This window comes from Mustela erminea, chromosome 11 (assembly GCF_009829155.1).
Source record: "Mustela erminea isolate mMusErm1 chromosome 11, mMusErm1.Pri, whole genome shotgun sequence".
NCBI classification, from domain to species: domain Eukaryota; kingdom Metazoa; phylum Chordata; class Mammalia; order Carnivora; family Mustelidae; genus Mustela; species Mustela erminea.
In genome coordinates, this window is record NC_045624.1 from 20,307,114 (window position 1) to 20,331,361 (window position 24,248).

A 24,248-nucleotide genomic window follows, 5' to 3' on the forward strand; every position below is an offset into this window, starting at 1 on the left:
TCCCCGCCTGTAGCAGCCTCTGTGCACAAGAGCCTCGGGCAGGAACCCCAGACGACCCCCCACTGCTGCTGCCAAAACTCCCTGCCACCTCGGACTTGGGGGCTGTGCTCTGTAGAACGAGGACTGTAGAAGTGTCCCATTCTGTTAATTCCGCCTTAATCCCTAGTCTCAGATATTTAGAAAAAGTATCTGTTTCTTTCTTTTTCAAATTCTTATTTCTTCCCTGCTTGTCCCTCTCTTTTATTTTTCCCTTTTCTCTCTCTGATCTAATTCTCTTTAAATAAGCAGTTTCCCCCTCCCATGGCAGGCCGGACGGCATGGCGGTGGGGAGAAGAGGGAACGGGGCGGGGAGCATCGCAACAGACACAGAACAGAGCGGAATGGGAGCTCTTTACCTGCCATGTTCCCAGGTGGAAAGCCTCCCCTGGGGTCATGGCCACAGCCGACAATGCCTTCTTCCTGGCCAGTAGGGAGGTGCTTATGGGAGGTCTCTTTGTCACGCAGATTAAGCCCAAGTGGGTTCAGAACCGAGGCTCCCCATATCTGAGCAGCAGCATAACCTCTTCTCCTTGAGTGCAAGGTAGTAACAGGAGCCGAAGCCAGTGCCTCCGGCTCTCTGCCTCCTACTGACTCATCACTGAGAGTCTAGGAGCCCCTAGCTAAGGAAGGAGCTCCAGCAGGCCAGCAGCAGCGTCATGCTGCAAACCTCAGGTGAAGGGGAAGCCAGCTGTGGCTTCCTCGGGGTCTGAGGGCCCGAGACACAAGCCTGCGGGTCAGTGCTGGTCCAGGGCCAGGTCTTCCCCTATCCGTGGCCACATGAGAGAAGTAAGGACGACATGGAATGTGTGAGTACGGGGTACAGTGGCCTCATCTTGGAAGCACTGCCCTTTAGTCTACAAGGACACTCATCTGCCCTGGAAAATGTCCCTTCTTCCTGAAATGTTGGTACCAGTAACTGGTGGTTCTTGGCCAGTGAAGAAGTTGGCGACTCCGTCTTGGTCTCCCCGTTAAATGCCCGTGACGCGGGCCAGCAAACCCAAAGCTCGCAGAGCCTCCTCTCAAGCCTTCGGCCTCCTCTTTGCCTCCCGGCCTCCTACCTAGAAACTGGCAGGTCTGTTACTTAGTCCCACATCCCCAGAGTCTGAATCAAATTCTCATCTCTTTTCCCTCACGTCCTCACCGTCATGGTCCTCCACCAACCATCTGATCTCAGAAAAGGCTCTTGCAGACATGATCACCGCTGATGACCAGGAAAGCATGAGCTAGAACTCTCAGAGGGGTATTTGTTCATTAACGTGCAAGTGAAGCCAAGTGGCTTTCTCAGTGTGGGCTCTTGGGGAGCTGTTGGGGGAAGATAAGCCATTATAGGAAGGAGGGGTGAGATTTCTTAGGATCTGTGAGACCACATTCCCCAGAGACCCAGGGTGCCACCCTTCACGTTGGGGGCGGTGGGGGGGGTGGGCTGTGTGCTTGCTCACACCGGAGGGCCCAGCACATTGTTGCACGGGGGTGTCTGCTCACGGCTAGCTGCCCAGCACGGGCAGCAGAGGGCACACATTGAATCAGACATGCTGTGGTGGGTGAGACCCCTGTGCACATCAACCCCAGGGTACCCATACGCCACACCTCACACCTGAGTGCCCCCACGCGTCTCCACCAGTAGGCCAGGCTGCCCATGGACCCAGCGGCTTCACGTGTGCATCTTTGTGTGCACGTGGCTTCCGTAGCCTGGCCACACTCGCCCTGTGTGTGCACGCCCTAAGAACAGAGACCTGGATGCACAAACCAGTAACCTCCCCGTTCTCCGCCCTTCCACAGATCCTCGGACCTCTGGACCACGATGACCAGTGCGGAAAGCAGAAACTGGCCTACAAACTAGAACAAGTCATAACCCTCATGAGCTTAGACAGCTGAGAACCGTCCTTCCAGGGCCCCTGGGGGGAGGGACACACCAAGCCGTGCCTCAGTCTAGATTTTCATCTTTACCAAGTGCAAGTTCCAACTGGCGTCAGCAGCATCCCCTGAGCAGCGCTGTCTCTCTCCGCCTCTTTCTGTCTCTCCCTCCTCCCTGCCTCTCTTCTCTCTCTGGGGCTCTGCCAGGGCGATCCAACCAGGCCACCGCCCCTCAGCAAGTCCCAGAGGGCCAGGCTCCCATGGGGACCCGGCCAGAAGATGAGAGAGGGGCTCTCTTTCCCGGCTGAGCGCAGACATCAGCAGCGGGGCCCGGGGACGGAGGACAAGCCACGGAGAGAGGATGCTCCTCCACCTCCCACGCTGGGCCGAACCTTGGTCTAGGGAAGAGGCAATGAGCTCAGTATTATCTTCATTGGGAAGACATCACCTGGCTCTCTTCTGTCCCCCGTTTCCATCTCCAAGGGGATCCACCAGGGTGTGGTCCCGTTGCAAGTGTGAGAAGAAAGGCCACAGCTCCTGCACATGGCGGATGGGAGTTGGGAGGTGTTTTTCGAGCCACCTCTCACCTGTTGCGTTGGCATCCAGAGGCCACCTTTTCCCCCTGCGGTCTTCTTGGAGTCCTTCCAAGTGCTCCTCAGGACCTGCCTGCTCCAGCCCCTCTCCAGCCTGTGGAAAGCCAGACAGGAGACACAGCAGTTACATGCCACCGCAGAACCCTCCTGACCTTCTAGTCTGGCTCCGAGCAGCAGAAACGTCCCACAGAAGGGGAGAAAGGGAAAGAGAGTCACACCCACCCTGGAAGCAGAATGTGTTGTTTTCCATTCACCCCCAAATGCAAATGAAGCACGTCTATAGTCCTAGGCCTCATCCATTGCCAGATCCTCGATGCTGTCTAGAGAAAGTACCGGCATTCTCCTTGGTCAGCGCTCATCTAGGGTCAGTGGAAAACGCAGAGTACATCCAGGAGATCCTACCTCCGGCCGCCTTCACTGGCTCCATCCCCAGCACCCCTTCTGAGAACTCTATAGAAGGCTGGGGCGGACAGCCAAGCCCCTGTCCCCCTGCAGAGCCCTATGCCATTGCTATGCAGATGACCTCGTCACTGGACTCTCCAGACCTCCTTGGCAATGACTCCTTTACCATCTGCTGCCTCTTTAGTCACTGCCTTTGCCTCACCTCCTCCCCAGTCATCGCAGAGAGAACCACACTCAAGCCCAGCCCCACGGAGACAAACCAAAACGCCAGCCACACTCAGCCCCCAGCTCGCCATGTCTGGGAGGGACCAAGGACTCAAGCTGAAGGACCTAGCCGACAACGTAAGAAGAGACATACAGCAGACCTCAGCCCCGGCATCTGTCTCTCCACCTGTCCTTCCAATCTCTGGCTCTCTCATTTCAGGCCAATGTGTGCTCAGACATGGGTGAGCAGGGGCTGTGGTAAGAGACAGTCTCATGGAAGGTCATGGAAACCTGAATCCTGAAGGGACTTGAGTTGCCACCGGGCCCAGTTTCCCACCCTAAGCGGGATTCTCTCCTGGCAGCTCTGGTGGCTAATTGTCCATGGCTCTGGGAGACAAGGAGAAGCATCGTCCAAGGTGTGGTTGGGAGAGAGGATTCCGGTCTTGCCTTCGCTCCCTGAGCTTCAGACATGCATCCCTGTCATCCTCTCCAAGTGAGCCCCAGTTGGAACGGGGAAGGAACCACTCCATTTCCAGCAAAGCCCAGGGAGCACCCTATACTTTCAGGAACCTGGCCCCTTTGGATAGGAGTATGTGTGTGTGTGAGCTTGCGTGCACATGTGCATGTGAGTGTGTGTGTGTGTGTGTGTGCGCACACACGTGTGCCCCAGGAGCAGGCAGAGAGCTCAAAAGGATTTTTAGTCCTATGGAGGGGACCCTCTAGTGATTCCCATCTCCTCCCTTGCTCATTGGTTCTACAGCTTCAGGACATGTCCACACTAGCTTTCTGTGCTAAGTGCAGGTGGGGGGAAGGAGAGACCTGTTCGCAGGAAGCCAGGGTGCTCTGTGGCCGCAGGAGGCCTGGACTCGACCAGAGGCCGGGTGGAAGGTGACCCACACCAGGGCAGCACGTGGCATCAAGGAGAGGACAGATGAGGACAAAACACCAGTAGCCTGGCCTCGGAAAGAGGAGAATGGGGGAAAGATACACATCGAGGAGGAAAAATAACCAAAGGTTTTGGTGAATGAAGTGCCAGGGGAAGAAGCATGGGCTTTCTACCCTTGACCCGTTTATTTCCAACCGAGAAGCCCCGGGCCCCGACCAGAGAGGAAGCACGTGGGGGGCAGGTGGTGGAGGCACCATGGCCGCTAAGAGATATTTGCACACATGAGGGGTTGAGTTGGAGAGAGACACAAACATATTTAACACAGATTCGCTGAGTGGAAGCTGAGTGTGTGTGTGTGTGTGTGTGTGTGAGAGAGAGAGAGTGCGCATGTGTGAGTGAGTGTGTATGATTTATTTTTTAAGTTTTGCACAGTTAGAAAAAATGAACAGGCAGAAAAGAAGACTGTTATCATGGTTCTGCTGAAGCTTTTATTTTTTACCGGATTATTATTATTATTGTTATTGTTCCTTTGTCGGTACAGAGCCACCCCACCCCCTGCCCTGCCCCTGCCCCTGCCCCGTTTTGTCATAAGAGAAACTTCAGACACCTCAGAGAGACCTCAATGTCAGGAAGAAAGAGGGGAGGACAGTCTCCTGCTTTCTTTTCTCCTGGAGAACCGGTTGGGGCAGATTTTACTTTAATTGCTAGGGTGGGGGTGGGGTGGTCGCTGCTGGCTTTTTCTTTTTTCTTTCTTTCTTTCTTTTCCCCGAAGTCTCTGAGGCCTGCTTGGGCTGGAGAAACAGGATAGAATCACCCAGAGCTGCAACCCGCCTTGCCCCACCAAAAATTCTCTTTCCTTTCTCCTTTCGTTTTCCATTTTTTCCACTTGGATTCTTGGTACCCATGTGATTCAAAGTAATCAGAAAGCTGTCTTTCACTCCCCGTGTTCTTTCCAAAACTCCCCTTGGGATCCCGGTCTCCCCCTGGCAGGCCAGAGACCCCGAGAGCTGCCCCGAGGGGTATGGGGGCCACCACACAGCAGAGAAGGGAGCTGGGCAAACTGGTCCTGGGGGAGGGAGGTCCCCTCAAGGTCTCCCTCCCCAGCAGGTTTGCCGGGTCATAACTCTGTTTAAGGTGGAATCTTTATTTAACTTCTTGAGTCCCTGGAAGAGAGGACGAGAGAAAAGGCCCATCTTGTCTCACCTGCCCCTTCAACCACCTCCTGCACCCTCTAGCCTTTGAGACCACCAGGCTCCTAATGGCGCCGGGCGATCACACAGAATAACTGACCTAGGTTACATGGGGATTTTGAATGTAGGAGAGAGATGGGCTACAGCTGGGGTGGTCGGAGAGAAGGAGCTTTACAGGGTCCTGAATTTAAAAGGACGGACGGGGAGAAGCTGAGACCGATGGCTTCAGGTGGGTCATTGCTCTCGGGGAGCACAGGTCTCCCCACGTGTGGGCTTTGCCATTTTTCGTCCTTCCACATAAGGGGAGACCCCAATATTTCTTGGTAATGGCAAAGAGTGCCAGTAAGTGAATAAGTGAAGTTGGCTACTGTGTCAGTTAATTCCTCAGGAAAATACTTTTTCTTGCCTTCTTTCAGTGTGGTTTTAATTTGGGGCAGAGGACTGCCCGAGTGTCTCCAGGCCAGGGTAGGGTCACACCCCAGAGCAGCACGCACACCCAGAGTCCGCCCTAGAGCCTCCCTCTTGTAAGCCCGTTGGCCAATGAGTCAAGCCTGAAAGGCGTGAGCAGGGCTGTGGTCTGGGAGGGGGGTCATTGTCGATGATCCCAAAGTGAAGCAGACTATCCAGGACTGTGCCGGGCAGGAGCGGGAGTCCACTCGGGCCCGGGCCTCTCCCCCCAGCCCTAGGCTAATGTCGAGGTACTGTCCCAGCAGCCCCCCCCCCCGAGATCCTTGTGCTCGTGTTCCCCTTGCATGTCTGGCTTCTGAGAGCGTCCCTCCCCCGCAGAGGCGAGTGTGCCCCGTCGTCCCCCTCGTCCCCCTCGCCTGCAGCTGCTGCTCGCGGAGCCTCTGCCCCAAGGCTGCGTATTTCCTGGTACAGGAGCCTCACACCTCACAGCACCCCCTCCCCGGGCAGCTTTAGGCCCCTGTCACCGTCCCAGCACTGCCTCCCTGAGAGATTAGGGGCCCCAGTCCCACCTGGGCCCTGGGGATCCCCCAGCAGAAGAGCCCCAAGCAATGATTTCCCAAGCAGCCTCCACTGCAAGAGGCAAGTCCTGCTGATGTTTCCAGCACCCTCAAGCACCACGTGCTTTGCCCTAGAAGGGAAAGTCCTGTTTTCGGTCTGTCCCCTTTCTCAGGAATTAGGGGACACTTCCTTTGGCTTCACAGGATGTGAAGTCAACTACTTAACCTAGCAAGGGTTAAAGTTAATTATTCTTAATCGAGAACAAACTTCCACCAATCAGAAAGCAAGGACGGAGAGGAAGAGGCAGGGAGGCTCTGCGGGGGGGAGGCCCAGGGACACCCCTTTCGTGGCCCTTCCAGGGATGAGCTGCCCCAACAAGCGGTCCCAGCAGGGGTCTGAAAGGCTTCCGAGAGGCATGTCTAAGCATACCCTCCAGGTACCAGAGTCCCCGGGAGAAGACCCTGCCCCAGGCCGATCCTGGCTCCTTCCTGGCCTTTCCTCTTTCTTCTAGTTCACGTCAAGGACCTCCTGTCACTCCCCATGCCTCCTGTCAACATCCCAGACAGGTGACTGAGGGCCCCTGACTCTGCGACCCCTCCCTTTTTCTTTAACCTGTACCTGGACTGTCTACTTGAGGTTTGAGGTTTTTTGTTTGTCTATGTTAAGCATTGGAGATTAAGGAAGGAGCCCAGGTCAAGTCCAAATTGCTGAAAAGAAGAAAAAAACTCTTCACCTATGACTTGCCAGGCCAGCCTTGGGGCTGAGGAGGGGGGCTCCCCCTGTTCTTAAAAAATGGGTCAGGATGTTGCCCAGGCGTGGTCATGGCTGCTAATATTTGTGGTGCTTCCCGGGCACCTCTGATGGCTAGAGCCGCGATGCTGCCTCTCTCCTCCCACGGATGTGGCCAGTGAGAGCCGTTACAGAGCGGGAAGCTGAGGCACAGCCATGGGACAGGCCAGAGACGCAGCTGCAGGGAAAGGCTGGGAAGCCAGGAGCCTCTGTCCTCATGGTTCCAAGAGTGGCAAAGCCCCTCCGCCAGAAAACCGAGAACAAGACTGTTCCTTCCATTCACAAAGGAATCTCTATAGTAAAAGTTTCAGACTTTGAAGAGAGACTTTTGTTTTTAATTAACAAGTCTTTGCTCCCTGACAAAATTGTTTTCGTTTTAATGAGGGGGAGGATCCAACTTTATAAAACATACAGGATGTTTTGGTTGTAAAGGTGATACAACTTTAACAGTAGAGTCCCAGTTAAATTTTGTGAGGAGACAGGTGACTACCCCAGCTAAGCAAAGCTACTAAACAAAACAAGATCCCTAATAAATGAAAAGAGGTTTCTGTCCTCATTGGCAGAGATAGTGGCGTGGCGGGGGGGCATATGCCGTCCGTCGGGTGTGCCCCACCTTCCCTTCTCCTCACCCCCCTTTTGCGTTGTCCAGCCTTGGCTCTCTGGGCCACCCCAGTGTTGCTGAGCCCCTCTGCAGTCCCGATCAGCTTCCCTCAAACTGGAGGGACTCCCAGTTCAGGATTGGTCAGGGAGAGACGCAGTCCCCTCCCCTGAGAGGGCAAACGCTCATGGCAAATAGACCCGTTCTATGCAGCTCACCTTCCGTTTCTTTAGAACTGGAATTCGTTCTTTTGTTAGTACCTTTGATCTTATGACTCAAGCACATTTTGGAAGGGCTCCCTTCCGAGAGTGGGATTCAAAACAGAGGATACAGTTAAAGAGCCACACAAAGGACACAACCAAGCACGACCGCTTCCCAGACAGGACCAACAGATGAGGGTCAGGCCCATGACTGAGATGCACTATGTGTCTCATGTGCCGCCCTTCCTCCTCCCTCCCCTGATGTTCTTCCCAGCTGTTGGCTCGTTAAACCTTCCGTTCTTTAAAAAGAAAAGCTAGTTTACCTCAAAGAATCTTGTTTCCATTTGGAAACCAATGACTTTGTGTTTTAGAGTAGATGACGCTCCCCCCCCCCATCACTCCCTGCCTCAGTCTGGCATCCCTGAGGCCTGAGGTCCTTGCTTGGTCATGCCATGGCAGTGCTGACCCAGAACAAGACCTCCCAAACCCTGACATGGACAGGAAGGAGTGGGTGCAGCTGGCCTCCCCCCCCCGCCCCGCCCCCATTAGAGCTGGTAAGGACCAGCCCACCTCTTCCAGCAGGGTCCTGCCCAGGCACCACCGTGACCAGCAACTCCAGTGTACCACCCACAGAGAATGGCTCAGTGAGCCGAGGCATAAGGGGAGCAGTGTCTGGCCTGGTTACATGACCCAGAGTCAAGTCCAATGCTAGAGGGAAGAGGAGAAACAGGGAAGGATGCATGGGTGGTCTGAGGAACAGGCAGAGGCCTTTGAGTCTCAGTAAGAGGATGTTGAAGGAAGTAGGGCAGGTCACTCCTGCTCTGGTCACCCCCCTCCAGCCCCAGCCCACCTCTGACTCCATAAAGCTCCCACCTTGAACACTGACCCTTGGTTAGGACAAAGCAAAACATATCTTTAGACAACAGTGTTACAATGAGCCTCAAAGATAGGTGGATGGAATCTATTAGAGGAAGAGGGTCTTCTGGTTTTGATTTTTAACGAAGAGTATCCTAGTAAGGTTAAAAAAAAAAAAGATTTAAAAAAATAAAGTTTTTAAAAAGAAAACCTATGCTATTTAAATTGGAGCCCAGTTGTAACTTGGTAAAGGCAAGCTTCTGTACCTTTGTTATAATTAATTGTATACCTGTGTATGTAAATATAAGGCATTCCTATTTTGCAGTTCAGAACAAAAAAAAAAACCTATTTGTAATATAGAATAAAGTTTATTAAAAAATAATAAAAATGCAGTTTGGCATTTGGGTCTTTCTCCGGGTGTCTGGCTGGAAGCCGGCAGAGGGGAAGCCTGGCTGTAAGGAGGCCCCCACTTAAGTAGGGACAGATGCGGCAGCTTCTCTCTCCAGCTCCATGATCTCTAAACTCAACCACCAGAGGTACGTTCTTCTACTCAGGGCTCTGTCTGCAGTTACAAAGCAGAGCCCTCTGGAGGGGATCATGCCCCCAGGTAGGGAGAGAGCACGCAGGCTACCAGCCAGTGTCCTCAATGGTCATCACTTCCACATGAAACCGAGCCAATCTCTGAATCCTTCTCAACACAGGCCTCCAGCAAACACTACGAGCCCCCTAGAGCTGTTGCTGGAGAGGACATGAGTGGCCATCCCTGCTGGAAGTCTTCTCGGCAAACTCTATCTTAGTATAAGTGATTTCATCAGTCACTCCCACCTCCACCATTTTGATAGAGAGTGGAAATCCTAAACCCAGCGGTGCCTCCGGCACAGAAGCAGGACAGGGAGAGAGAGAATGGGAGTGTGGCACTGGAGGCAGGGAGCAGGGACGGCTGTCCGCCTGCCACCTGCATCTGTCTGGGGTCCATGCTGGCCTCCGGGGGGTAGCGTGAGGGGAAAGGGGAGAACTTGCAGACGGGGCAGCATATGGCCCCACCTGTACCCAGGACCTCTGCGTCCTCTGCCTTCAACTGGCTGCCTTTGGACAGATCCTTCTGTCTCTCTGAGCCTCAGGTCAACAGCCAGAGAAGGTGAGCTCCACATCTCCACTTATAATTCAAAGTGATATCCAGGAGAAGACAAACGGAGGAAACAGGATGTGGCTGGAGAGACAGAAACCCCAAAGCAGGGAGACTGAGGAAGAGAGGCAGGGAGACAGGGCGGGGAGAAGTGAGACAGATCCCAGGCCACCAACAGCAAATCCTGCCCTTCCTACCTCCCTGCTGTCCCCGACCCCCAGCCCTTGGGCTCTGCCAGCCTTCAAAGAAGAGCCTCCAGGGTGTCACCAAAAATGGGACCTCTGGGGGCCAGATAGAAAGGGCAGGAGTTGACTTGGTGTGAAGTCTGTGAGTCCCAGAAACTTCTAGAAGAGAGCCCTGAAACTTCTAGAAGAGAGCCCTTCTGAGATGAGGGGATACCACAGCACCCCAGTGACACCGAGATGCCCCCACCTCTGGGAGTCACATTCTACAGCCAATGACCAGGGAACACTTCAACCTTGAGCCTACGAAGGAAGAGATGACACCGCGGAGGGAAAGTGGGAATTAGCGACCTCAAGACCCAGCACAAACTGACAGACTGAGATCAGACTGCTGTTGGGTATTTTTGTTTTGTTTTACTTTTCTTTTCAATAGTTCCAACGGACAGGAAAAGTGCATTTCTCTCTTTTCCTCAATAACGAGGCAGGCCATGGTGGGGATAATGGTCTCAGTCCGAAAGTGCAAATCAGATTCCACATGCGATCAAGTTCCTGCCACATCCGTGGACTCCCTCACCTACCCGATGTCATGCTTCAGCACGGCCAGCCACCATGACCTTGAGCAGACCACTTCCCTGGGATTTGGTTTCCTCCGTGACCAGAAGATACTTCTAACTGCTCTATGAAACCCAGGGGAGCGTGCGGAAGGCTGACTTCAAGAATAAAAGGGAAAAGATCCTGAGACCACAAAGGGTCACACGTGCATGTGGTGTCATTATTTGTCACAAAAATGATATCATACAAACAAAAGAGTGGATCCATCCCATGGCCTCAAATTTAGAACGGATGCCAGACTAGTCGGCTCAGGCCACCATCGCAGAATACCAGACTGTGGGGCTTAAACAACAGACATCTGTTTCCTCGTGGTTCTGAAGGCTGGAAGCCCAAGATCAAGGAGCCGGATCACTTTCTGCTGGAAGCTCTCCTTCAGGCCTGCACACAACTACCTTCTGGTCCTCCATGGTCTTTCCTCTGGACACACATGCAGAGAGCGCTCTGCTGTCTCTTCTCATAAGGACACCAGTCCCATCAAGTTTGGGCCCCACTCCTATGGCCTCATTTAACCTTAGCTACCTCCCTAAAGGCCATCTCCCTCAATTCAGTCACACTGAGGGTTAGGGATGACTTTGTGGGGGGGGACACAATTCATTCTGTAACAGATGCCTTATGTATTCATTGCCAAAAAGTAAATATCTACCATCTTATGAAAAGGAACATGAATGTATTTTGACTATTAGACTGTGAGATTTTGGAAGGCAGAGAGCAGATCAGCTGAACTTATGCTACCCAAGCTTAGCATTAACATGTCCAGCACAGAGCAAGTGCTCAGTAAGTCATGAACGGGTGGCAGGAGGAACATGGGCGGTACGATAGGAGAAAGCCATCGGCCACAAAGGTAGTCACTGGTTCATCTCCCCACCGAACTGATATGCCTCCATTACTTTCCACATCAGGCCATATCCCCTCTCATGAATATTTTATCTCTAGGTAACTAATGCCTGGACTTGCTGCCAGTGGCCATTGTTTGCAGGTGAAGAGAGCCAGGCGCTATGGTCAGAACCTCACTCATGGTGGCAGAGCTGCTGCTGGCCAAGCAGAGTAAGTGCAGGCAGCGGCAGGTCACTTCTGCACCAATCACCTTCTCCAAACCTGTCCTGCTTTGCTTTTAACAGAATTCCCACCTTGAACACTGCCCCCGAGCCTACAAGGCTGCAGGGGGGCACATGCCACAGTTGGGGCAGGTACGTGAGGTCAGGCGGTACGCCAGGATGCCTGGTGGACTGCGTCACTGTTCAACAGTGAGCACCTTCCCTCCCTCAATGAGCACGACGGCTTCCCACCCTGGTAAAGGAAGGCCAGCCAAGCCACCTGCCGATGGTGTGTGAGCACTGGACAGTGAGGACAATGACAACGCAGAAACACCAGATGACCCTGCTAGTCACGTAGCATGAGTGGAAACTGAGTCTTTGCTGATTAAGTCACTGAAGTGTGTGTGTGTGGGGGGGGGGGGTGCGCTATTTGTTACTGCAGCATAACAGACCATCCTGATGGCTACAGGGTACTGCAAGTTTAAGCTGACCACGAGGTAGCCCCTTAGCTGACAGCTGTCAGAGGAAATCTCGCCTTCCTCCTGCAGAGAATTTTGCTTTTGACCTAAGCTCCCCCTCTTTTTTAAGACATTATTAGCTATTTCCAGTCAATGTGACTCATTTTGTGGAAGTTCCTAATTTCCCTGAGCTGCATTTTGGAAAGACTGGAGAAGAAGAAGAAGACTTAGAAAAAGAAGGAGCGAACCTTACAGAGAACAGGAAAAAAGGAAGTGGAGGGAAGGAAGGCTACTGGGAGAGAGAAGGAGGAGGAAGAAATGGAGGAGGACGGGCAGCTGTTAGCCAGCTGGGTGCTGGAAGTTTTCTGCCGGCTGTTGACCCAGACACCTGCTGGGGCGAGGGGTTTCCAGTCTCAGGAGGACATCGTGGCGCTCACAGCCCACACTGCTAGGAGAAGCTGTATTTGCCTTCTAGGGATGAATCCAGCCAAGATCATTTTATTTGTTTGTTTATTTTAGAGACAGAGAGAGAATTTTAAGCAGGCTTCACGCCCAGTGCAGAGCCCGACCTGAGGCTCCATCTCCCGACCCTGAGCATCACGACCAGAGCCAAAGTCAACAGTCGGGCTCTGAACCAACTGCGCTATCCAGGTGCCCCCAAGCCAAGGTCGTTTTAAAACATAACCTATACTTTTTTATATATTTGGATCTTGGTTAGCGTCCAAGAGAGCAGGGAACTCGTCCTTATTAGGCACACAGACTGGGTTCTCAACACAAATCCTTGTCAAGCTGGCAGCCCCCCTTAGGAGCCCACAAACAGCAGTGTCTCATGAGGCCTAGAACGGCCTGTGCACACACAGATGCTGGCTTTTCTCAGCAGACTCACTGCTGCCTGATGCTAAGAAAGGCCTGACCCTGCCCCCCCGCCAAAATGCAGACGAGGTACTCCTGTTCCCAACCAAAGAGAGGCCCTTCTTGCCCCTGTTCCACTTTGGAGCACAAACCTGGGCCACTGCTTCCCCAGCTTCCAAGTCCCCAGCCATTTCCTGAGTCAGGCTGTCTAGCTCTAGGGATGAAAAGGCAGGGCCTGGGGGGACAGGAAGCTGGAGGGTCACGGAGGAGAAGCTGGCGGGTCACTAGGGGTGCAGTGTCCGCCCCATTCACCAGGAGCACATCCTGTTTCCTGCACTAAAAGGACCAGATCCCCCCGGAGTGCCAGCCCGCAGGTGCTGCCCCCGCTCCACACTGTGTGCTATCCCTGCTTCCTCTGTAGTTTGCCTCTGGGGGGAACACAGGCCAATAAGCTACACCCCGAACTACGTGGGCACACCCGTCCACCCGTCAGCGGACTTCAGTCCCCTGAACCAGTCTCCTAATCCCCCCACCGCAGCCCAAACATTCTCCACGCGTGCCCCTGGGCGAGTTCCTAACCATCTCCAAAATCTCATGAGTTTTCAACGCGCGGCAGCTTTTGGCGCCAAGTGACAGCCTTCTTGAAGAAGAATCACGCGTGTTCTCTCTCCAGACCTAGCTTGTGGGACGGCATACGGCAGTCACTCTAGAAATGCTCAGGAAATAAATGAATAGACTCCAGTCGGTGCCAGGCTCTTTCCACTGCCCAAATCCTAAAATGCAAGTAGAGACAAAAGCCTCCCAATAAAGTAAAGAAATGAAGAACTAAAAAAATGCTAAGTGCCTCAGTTTCCCCCAAACCAGAGCTTGAGACAAGGGCTTGTGAGCAGGTGGCTGATTTGGGGAAGTGGTCCTGAGAAACAGAAGCGGAGGCAGAGGAATGAGGACATCCCAACTCAAGAATGTGCTACCGAGCGGGCCCCCACTGTGGGCAGCAGGACGGTCTCCCTTGGGCCCCTCAGGACTGGACAGTGCCCCCTCAGAGTGTGCCTACAGGTCGCACATGGGCCATTTGTTCCCACAGACTCGTAGGCTTGGAAGTCTGCAGGAAAGACTACGTGCACCACCCCCCCAGTGACCCCAGAGACAGGAGGCAGGTGCCCTCAAGCTACTGCACCCCTGCCCCCTTGTTGCTATGGCAACAGCCAGCGGAAAGGCGGGTCAAGAGACTAGAAGGTAGAGCTCAAGGAGGTCTACAGCACAATACGAGTCCTTTAAAACCCTTAATAATTCTATAAAAGCAACATTAAAGTCATTTCAGAAAGTTATTTTCTCGGTAAGAGCCCTCACTCTCCTTCTCCCTCTTCAGTGCTGTGTCAGTTCCATCACGGGCTCCAGGCCCGACCTCTGTACCTTCTCCCCACGATGCGCCGCGGAACCAAGTCTTATTCCACCTTCAGAGTTATGACATGTTCGAGATACGGAAAGAACATCAAAGCGACGCCAGGCGGGGGTTTTGACGAGGGCCGGCCTTGAGGGCCCTGGCTCTGTGACTCATCAGATTCGCAGGTGACTTTTCAGAGGGACCTGTTGCTAGTGTAACCTTCCCAGCACCTTCCGCCTTTCTCCTGGGCACCACCCAATTAGCACCCCGACCCGGATGGCTGTAGCCTCTCACTGTCTCTAATGCACCACTCACTGCCTTATTGGAGTAGACCAATGCTGGTATGTACCTGATCATTTGACTCCCTAAAAATTGTGCCTCCTCATCTCAATTAATAGACCAGCTTTTACGTTTCTTTTATTCTGAACTGAACACTGGATACAGAGCAGTAAAATAAAGGCCCCCAGTTTTCTCTAAAGTACTGGGCTACAAGGTCAGGTCCCTGTAGAAGATCATGTCATGAAACCAAACCGATCCTGAAGACAAGGCTTCTAAATGACTGTAGTCTTCTGTTTCCCGTCAGCTAGAAAAAAATTAGGTCCTTTCATAGATGTAGTGCCGATAAGATACTTGGAGGAGAGAAAGAAGAGGACCCAAGAGCTGGTCTGATTCAACGCCCAATTCAATGCCTAATGACAGAGAGCCGTCACTCCCCAGACCACAAAGATGTCCTCAAAGAGGTAATTTCATACAGTGAAATCATTTCATTCAAATCTCAGGATCCAGCTTTCGGTAGTCCTTGCCACTATTATACCCATTTTATAGAGGAGTACACCAAGGCTCACATCAATAACCGCGTCAGTCCCCAACATGGCAAGTCACAGAGCTAACAGAACTGACATGGGAGCCCAGGTTTCTCTGCCTCTAACACAGATGCTCTTAGTGATTGTGCTATGTCCTAACAAACCTTAAACCAAGTCCCTCTCTTTCCCATTGATGGGCTGACTGTCACCACAACATCGGAAATACAAAGGACGATGCAGAGAAAAATGAGCAAAGATGGGTACTGGGTTGTAACTGGGAACTGAAGCAGGGAGGGAAGACTAGAAGTGGAATGGGAATGTAGCGGACAGACACAGGGACCACCATTCCCGGGGATGAGACACTGGTGGGCCTCCTGGTGGGATGCACCCTAGCAGCAGAGGGACCAGCCTCCAATCTCCAATACACCAACCCAACTGTGGGTTTGTGTGACCCTCAACAAGTCTGTCTCTCGGCCTCACTCACCTTATCTGTGAAATGGAAATAATCTGTAAGAAAGTTGTATGAGCTAAGTGTCATTATGTGCACAATGTCTGACACACAGTGAGCACACCTCAGGAAATGTAGCTATTTTTAACAGTGCCTCCCTGCCTTGCCATTAAAACCTGCTTCTGGTTGCCATTTTTTTTTTAACCCCGGATGTGACAGATGCCACAGCTAGGGCTGGGGAGGGTAGGCCTATTGGTAGCCACAGTTTCCTCTTCCCTTAGGCACATCTTCTCAGCTGGAGGAAGGTCAATGCCACCTCCCTCAGCACATGGGCTGCTCTCAGTCTGCGAGCTCTTCTGCGGCCCTACTATGTGTTTCTCACTGGTGGCCGCCATTTTGTAAAAGGACCAACTGCAGACATGGCCCAGACAAGGGAGAAGAAGGCACCTCATGCCATTCTACCTCATCCAGGTCCTTGCTACGTGGTTCCAAAGCGCCTTACAGAATGTCACTGTCCTGCACCCCCACAGAACCCCACAGAACCCCTTCCATCTGGTATTTGGGATCAGTAGCTCTTCAGCTGTCCTCTTCAGTCTCCATTCCTTGGAATTTATTTTAACAGAATCTCTAACAGGAAGGCTCAGTTGTCAGTACCCAGCACCCTTCATGTTCCCCAGAGAGCCTAAAGGGCCCGCTTAAAGCCTCTGCCTAGGGAATCTCCCATCGCTGACACCCTGACTGACCTTCCTGGGGGCCCCGAGTAAGAGCTCAGGCCAGGCTGGACTAAAGAGCAGACCCCAGTGAGTTATGAGGCTGTAATTCCATTAGAGGCTTCTGGAGAGATCGTAAACTCACGTCCGAAGTCTCCTGTCCCCCGGCCCCTTTTTACCCCAGAGTGATTTATGACCCTATAATTCTGAGGCGGGACTGCTTCTGATTTCACGTCATCCAAATATTTTCCTAAGGCAATACAGGTCCTCCTCTTGGCTTCGAACTTCCTAGGCCTCTCAGCTCAAGAGTGGCAACAGCGCCGTCTAGTGGCTGGAGGCCTTGGCGGGCTCCTGGGTGGATCACAGACGGCACCTTCTCTGCTACTTCATAAGATGGTGACATCTGCTTTGACATTGTGTGTGGAAACCCACCTCATGCCTGAAACCAAATGGGTAAGAAGGGTCTCTCAGCGGTGTGTGTATGTGTGTGTGTGTGTCAGGGACATGCAGATGTGGTCCAAGAGGGACTTGAAAAGTGTTGATTTCCATGACTCCTCTGATTCCACTGACAACCGTTTACTGGGTCCCGGCTTCAGTGGCGCTCACTCCAGATCCTGTGAGCCACACGGCCAAGCCCAGCCTTCTCTCTCCTGCCCTTCAGATCCCTGCAAGTTCTAAAGGCTGCGTGTAAATCTTCCACCATCACCACAGCCCTAGAGCTCTAGAAATGTCTGTTGAGTGAATGAATGAAACTCTGAGCAAGGGAACGAGTCCAGGAGGTGGCTGGTTGGTCTGTGGCACTGACCCCACTCAATAGCAGGGAAACAGAGGCAGGAAATGGGGTGGGGTTGGCATAGGAACCTTCCTCTGATTGCCAACTCTGTTTGGGGTGGAGGCCCACAGATAGTGGGCTGCGTGGTGGAGAAAGAGGTGACTCTTGGAGCTGGCACCAGGCTTGGGCCAGCATGGGACCCCTGAAGGGTAACCCTTCCTGCCAGCTGTGCCAAAGGCCTCGTGGCAGTTACCTCAGTGTCCTCCATGGAAAGCTGCATCAGTGGCATCTGGCCCTGAGATGAGGACAACAGCTAAGTGCTCCAGCTCTGCAGAGGGGCGGCCACTCTCTCCGGCCCAGACTCCTCCTCCCCTCCACCTTTCTGACTTCCGCCCGTGCCTGTTTTTTCCCTTTAAGATCTGCTCCTGTTCTCCTCGGTGGCGCTGGTAACTATGGAAACTTCAATTAGGCAGTTTCGTTCAATGTCTCTAAAAATGGCCACGTGCAGGTGGCAGCAGCCCCTGACTTCCCAGCGACCCAGCCTGAGCTCACCCATATGTCCTGTTAAGACACACTCCTTCAGCATTTAAGAAAACGCTCCTCGAGCTTATAATGAAAGACCAGTTTCTCTTTGCAAAAATGTCCGATTCATCCCAGTCCTATGTTTTTGTAAAACACGATGAAAACAAATTAGAAAAATGAAATGAAAACCACAAAAGCTCTACAACACACAAGCCCCAATTCTATAACATAAATTGAAGAAGCCTAAGAGTACTAGTACAGCTATAGAAGCTTCTCGGTGCCCACTCTGGATTGCCACGCTGTATCACCATGGGTGAGTATCAGTTGCGGACAGACTCCAGTAACTAATAGACCACACGTTGAGTAGCCCTGGCCTGGAAGCCCAGGGAGAGGGTGCAGAGTGCCACCCAGGGCCTCCCCCTCATCCAGGAGCATCTCTGGCCAACCCTGCTGACCCAGTCCTGCACTGGCCTGCACTCAAGCATGCCTCAGGGTGGAGGCTGGGGCCTCACCCTGGAATACTGTGGAAATGTCTGCACCTGAACTTGAGCCAATGTGTGAGGGAAGCAGCTGCAGAGGCTTTGCCATGACCGGAAGAGCCCCTCAACCGCCAGGAATCTGCGACTCGATCATCCCAGCCAGGAGAGGCTTCCCGTTCACCCCAAATCCCTGGAATCCAGCACAGGATCTGATGGCACAGACCAAGGGTCACTCCAAGGGGGTCTGACCGAGATTTCACTGCCCCACGATATACCAAATAACCACACCGCTTCCCACCTTGTCTTCTGCTAGAAGGAAGATTGCTGTTCCCATGACCTGGGGGGAGATCCACCTTTTCTCCTACCTGACCTCTGGGCCCCTTTCCTCTTTTAAAAAATTAAATCAAATTAAAGTCAGTTAAGCGTCTGACTCTTGGTTTCAGCTCTGGTCATGATCTCGGGGTCATGAGGTTGAGCCCCGCATGGGGCTCCTCACTGAGCATGGAGCCTGCCTGAGATTCTCCCTCTCCCTCTGCCCCTCCCCACCCCCCTACCCCCACTGGTACACCTGTGCTCTCCCTCTAAATAAATACATAAATAAATATTTTTGTGAGTGAATTAAGGTATACTTTTTGTAAGTACTTACACAAATATTGAGTATCGTTCTATGAATTTTTACATGTGCATGCCAACCAGATGAAGATATAGAACACATCCACCTCCCCAGAAAGTTCCCTCATGCCTTTTCCTAGTAGATACTAACCTTCCCCTACCCCCTTAGCTAACTACAATTCTGATCTTTATCACCATAGACTAGTTTTACATTAATTTCATATAAATGGGTCAAAAAGTGTGTATTCTTTTTATTTATTTATTTATTTATTTATTTTTCACTCAAAATAATGTCTGTAAATTCTTTCAAGTCGTGGCCGGGTATCTGGGTTCTTTCTTTTTGCTGTGTTGAATTCCATTGCTGCTGTGAATATTCTTGTATGGTTTTTGGGAAACACACCTATTTCGTTGCTTTCAGATAAATATCTACAAGGGTAGCTGCTGGGTCATAGAGTAGACCACGTTTAGGTTTTAAATAAACACTGCCCAACAGTCTTCCAAAATGGCTGAGCAAATTCATACTTCCCTCGGAAATGTCTGAGAATTCAGGTTGCTCTCCATCTTCAAGACTTGGTTCTGCTTTTCTTTCCATGTTTGCCATCCTTGTATGTGTATAATGGTGTCTCAGTCTTGTTCTGGTTACAGTCCTCTGATGAATAATAGTGTTGAGGACCTTTTCATATGATCGTTGGCCATCGGATAGCTTCTTTTGTAAAGGACCTGTTAATTCTTTTGCCCTTAAAAAAAATCAGATTCTAAAAATAATAATAATAATAATAATAAAATAAAATCAGATTCTTTATTAGATGTGCTCTGAATATCTTCTTCTGGCCCGTGGCTTATCTATTCACTTTCTGAATGATGGCTGTTGATGGGAAAAAAACAAGATCTTATTTTAATGTAGTCCAATGTATCCTTCTGTTCATTTAGGGCATTTCTGAGTGCTATTTGAAAAATTTTTGCACACCCCCAGCGTCATAAAGATATCTCTTATGTTTTCTTCCAGAACTTTGCTGTTTGATTTTTCACATTTGGATCTATGATCTCCCAACTACTAATTTTCATGTATGGTACTCCTTTTTTCTCCACAAATATCTAATTGCTCCAGTACTATGTACTGCAAAAAGCCATCTTTTCCCTCACTGATTTTCAGTGGAGCCTTTGTTATAAATCTTGTGACTGCATATGTGTGGGTCTATTTCTGGATTCTCTATTCTGTCCCACTGATTGCTCTATTTGTCTCTCTTGCACCAATACCACAGTATCTTAATTGTTGGGGCGCTACAGTAACTCTCAAAACCTCAATCTCTCTCACCCGTGTTTTACAATCTTTAGTGTAGAGGTCTTGCACACCTTTTGTTGGATTTACTACTAGCTCTTTGATATTTTTGATGCTGCTGTAAATAATTTTTTTATTGTAATAGGAAACACACAATGAAATCTACTACCTTAAACAAAAGTAAAGTAGCATTAAGTATATTGTTGTGCAGATCTCTGGAACTTTCTCATCGTGCACAGCTGAAACTCTATACTCACTAACACCACCCCATTTCCCCCTCTCCCTAGCCCCCAGGAATTTCTCCTTTCTGTGTCTACGTATTTGACAACTCTAGGTTCCTCATATAAGTGGAGTCACATAGTATTTGTCTTTTTGTGACTGGCTTATTTTACTTAGTGTCATGTCCCCAAGGTTCACCCATATTGTAGTGTATAACATGATTCCCTTCTTTTTTAATGCAGAATAATATTCTCATGTATGTACAGACCACGCTTTCTTTATCCACTCATCTCTTAATAGACATTTAGGTTATTTCTACCGCTTGCTTATTGTGAAAATATCGCTTTGATGTCCTGTTTTCAGCTCTTTGGGATAGATATGAAGAAGTGAGATTGCTAGATCACATGGCAATTCTGTTTTTAATTTTTTGAGGAATCTCCATACTGTTTTTCCATAGCAGCTGCACCATTTTACATTCCTTATAAATAACATTGAAAAAATCCCATTTGTCGAATTGTTTGTTGCCAATATCAAGAAATTCAACTGACATTTTTATATGTTGACCTTGCGTACACTGATACTTGACTAAATTCAGCTACTAATTTCAATAGTTAGTAGATTCCTTTGGATTGTCTATGCATACAATTATTACCTCGGTGAATGAAGAGTTGTACTTGCTTATTTTCAATATTTACATCTTTTGTTTCTCTTCCTTGGCTTATTGAGCGGGCGTAAACCTCCAGCACAGTACTGGGCAGAGGTGGTGAGAGTGTCCATCATCCTCCCTCCATAAATTCAAGGAATCTCACACCTCATGAGCCTTACTGGGAAGCAGAACTCACCCTGACCTAGAAGCTCAAATGCCAGATGCTTACTCTCTCAGCATCTTTTCCCAGGGCATGGGGAACAGAAGGCGCACTCAGATGGGGTTGACGAGAGAGGTTACTGAAGGGACCACCTAGAGTGATAAGGTAGGGGCTGAATGGCCAGTCAAGGGCCCCAGGCAGTCAGAGACCCACAGCAATAGGAAGCTTGGGGGGAGGCAAAGTGAGGAAGAGGGGTGCCCGAGGCTCCCACTCAGGGAGAGGGATGCATCTACCACCACACTTCTATGCTGAAGTCAGGAGTAACTAGGGGTAGAAACACCAGGGTTTCTCTCTCTCCACTCGTCCTTCTGTCTCCTACTGGCGTCTGCCACTGAGCTAAGCAAATCGAAACCTGACAGCAAGGGAGTCTGAGGGGAGCAGTCTACGGGGATCAGGCCTGGGGACAGGAAACTGCCAGAAAAGGGCGAAGCATGGATGGGGTGGGAAGGGTGATGACAATAATTGGCACAGGCCAGAACACGTGGCCTAGGCTGGCCCAATCAGATGCATCCTTCCCCGGCCATGATTCAGAAGCCAGTGATACAAAGAAACAGAGACGGGGCACATTCCTTCTGGTGGTGGCAAGAGGGATGCCAGGCACCAACTGTGATGATTCTGTGAGCTAGTCAACAACGTCACCTTCTGTCTAAACTAGCCAGAGTTAAAGTAATTTCACTGTAGCTAAGAACCTAGGACATGCCCCACTGATGGCAACTTAGCTCCATGCCTAAAATATCTGAAAAGTGTCACATTCTACCACCTGATTCATCCAACAAATGCTCACTGAGTACTCCTCATGCTCCCAGCCTAGGCTGCACACACACCAAGATACCCCCAAAACTCACTATGGTCAGTACGTACTTGGGGAGAGGCAGAGACAGCTGCATTTTAGGGACCATTAAGGCCACAGGCTAAAAATGGAAATCTTCTTGAACATAAATTTTACTTAAAATTTTTTTTGAGATAGATGACATAATTTTACTAACAAATACCCACACGATTTTTGTATTGAAACAGTCACGTGTATTATGGAGTTGAACGCATCATTTGTTGGACCTGTCAAAACAAAAGCCCTCAAGGTAATTCAAACATATCATGGTCCACTCTTTGGTACATAATGTTAAGAAAAACTATACTGGGATCTCTGGTTCCTGTGCCCATGACGTGGAACCCCAGATTGCTTTGGGAGTCTGGGCTTACCTTCAGAGCACTGCTGATACAAAGAAAAGCTGGTTGTAATTAAGGAGTTAGAATTTAGATGCAAGTACTATATTTGAAATGGAAGAGCATGATGGGAATTTTATTAATGTATTTGAAAAGGCTTGGTGAGGTTCTCCTGCTTAACACCCTGGACCTTGAATTCTGGGCTCCTACCAGTTTGACAGTCCCCTCTGGTCACTGCCAAAAGCAAACCTGTATGAGTCACTTGGCCTTGTAGGAGTCAGGGTTCTCCAGAGAAATAGAATAGGATATATAAAGACTGATCACAAGGAATCTGTTCATATGAGTGTGGAGGCTAAGAAATTCTGAGAACACAGCAGACAAGCTGGAGCCCCAGGCAAACCAAGGTTGTAAGTTCAAGTCCAAAAGCCAGCAGGCTTGAGACCCAAGAAAGAGTGTTCCATGTAAGTCTGAAGGCAGGAAAAGACCAATATCTCAGCTAAGTCAGACAAGCAGAGTTCCTTCTTACTCAGCCTTTTTGCTCTGTTCAGGCCTTCAGTTGACTGGATGGGGCCCCCCACATGAGGGAGGGTATTCTGCTTTATTCAGTCATCTCACGCTAATGTCAATCTCGCTTAGAAATGCCCTCACAGACACATCTGGAATAAGGCTTGACCAAGTGTCTGGTCGTGCTGTGTCCCAGTCAACTTGACACATACCCTTAGCCAAGACAGTCCCAACCAGAAGTCCCAGGGGTCCCCTAAATAGGCAGCAGGACATACAGCTAGTCTGGGCTCCTTTTGCTGTACCCACCAAGACCCCTCGTAGGAGTGCTGTTTCTCCCCTAATCCCAGGAGGCCAAAGCTTCCATGAGCACTGTGGGAGCCCAAGTAAGCTCATCCCTACCTTTTCACCACCATGGTGCAGCCTAGAGGACCAGCCTGTGCTGGTTTGCCTATGGCTCTCTGGTGTTAGCACTGAAAGTCCCAGGTCCTGGTAATCCCCAGGGAACTAGGATATTAAGCCTCCAATCCAGCCTAACATTGGAAGGGTGAGAAGCTGCAAATCTTCACACCCCATTGGGCTAGGAATCCTTATTTTCTTCTTTGGTCTACAGAGAACAGGTGGGAACAGTAAAGCTTGCTCAGTTTTTACTCACACCAGATGAGTCATGGTCTTAAGTCCATCCATACAGAGAACAGAGAAGATGCTTTCAGTCCCACATTGAGATCCAAGAAATTAGTTCTTCATCAAATGAGCATCATCAATGAGGCAGTGCATGCTCCAGACCCTGCCCATCCTCCTCAAGAACAGATTGGGGTGGGTTGCTGGGCTGAAAGTGACATGGTCACTCTTCCCCCAAGATCCTCTTGTGGGTGACTGATCCTTGGGACCATTTTTGTGTTTCTTGGAATGCTTTCACCTTGGTGTCTGGTTTATGGATTCCTTCCAACCAAGGGCAGCCCCCCACAGGAGTTGAGGTTTTCAGGTTTTGGTTTTCTTTTTTATTATTTATTTATTTATTTATTTGAGAGAGTGAGCTTGTGAGTTAGGGGAGGGGCAGAGGGAGAGAAGCTTCAAGCAGACTCCCCACTTAGCAGGGAGCACAACACAGGGCTCAATCCCAGGACCCATGAGATCATGACCTGAGCCAAAACCAAGAGTCAGATGTATAACTGATTGAGCAACCCAGGCACCCCAGGAGTTGGGTTTTGATATCCTCATCAAAGAGCACTTAGTCTGAGCAAGGCAGTTTCAGAGCCATGCAGAGCTAATCAGAAAAGACTTAGCTCCTGACCTCCCTGGGAGTTCCCCCAGACTCCCCAAGCCAGTACTAGCACCAGACACGCACAGCCGGGGCTCTGCACAAAGACGGGAGCAAGAGTGAGAGACAGAGCAAGGTGATGGGGTTTTCTTTCCGTCTTGCTCTCCTTCTCAGATAATTTGGGGCCATGATGTTACAGCTATTGGTTTTCACAAACGTGACGCTGCCTGCTTGCACTCAGAGGCTCGCTCAGCAAAGGGAAACCAGAAGCTCTGACTGCACAGCTAAGGTAAGAATGACCTTGCTTCAGAGGAGTCTGGTAAGCCCACAGGAATGAGCTGGCACAGGGCCGTGGGGGAGCTAGAGGATGACCCAAGAGGAGACTGAG

The 24,248-nt window shown here is 50.7% G+C and overlaps 1 protein-coding gene across 1 annotated transcript in view; it reads left to right on the plus strand.

Annotated features, from left to right (window-relative positions):
• PLXNA4 (plexin A4) overlaps window positions 1-8,753 on the plus strand; it is a 424,114-nt gene extending 415,361 nt beyond the window's left edge. Inside the window, exon 32 of the mRNA XM_032305147.1 lies at window positions 1,819-8,753. Coding sequence (XP_032161038.1) covers window positions 1,819-1,914 — 96 coding nt within the window. The 3' untranslated portion in view covers window positions 1,915-8,753. The remainder of the gene's footprint in view (window positions 1-1,818) is intronic.
• Window positions 8,754-24,248: the final 15,495 nt, after the last annotated feature.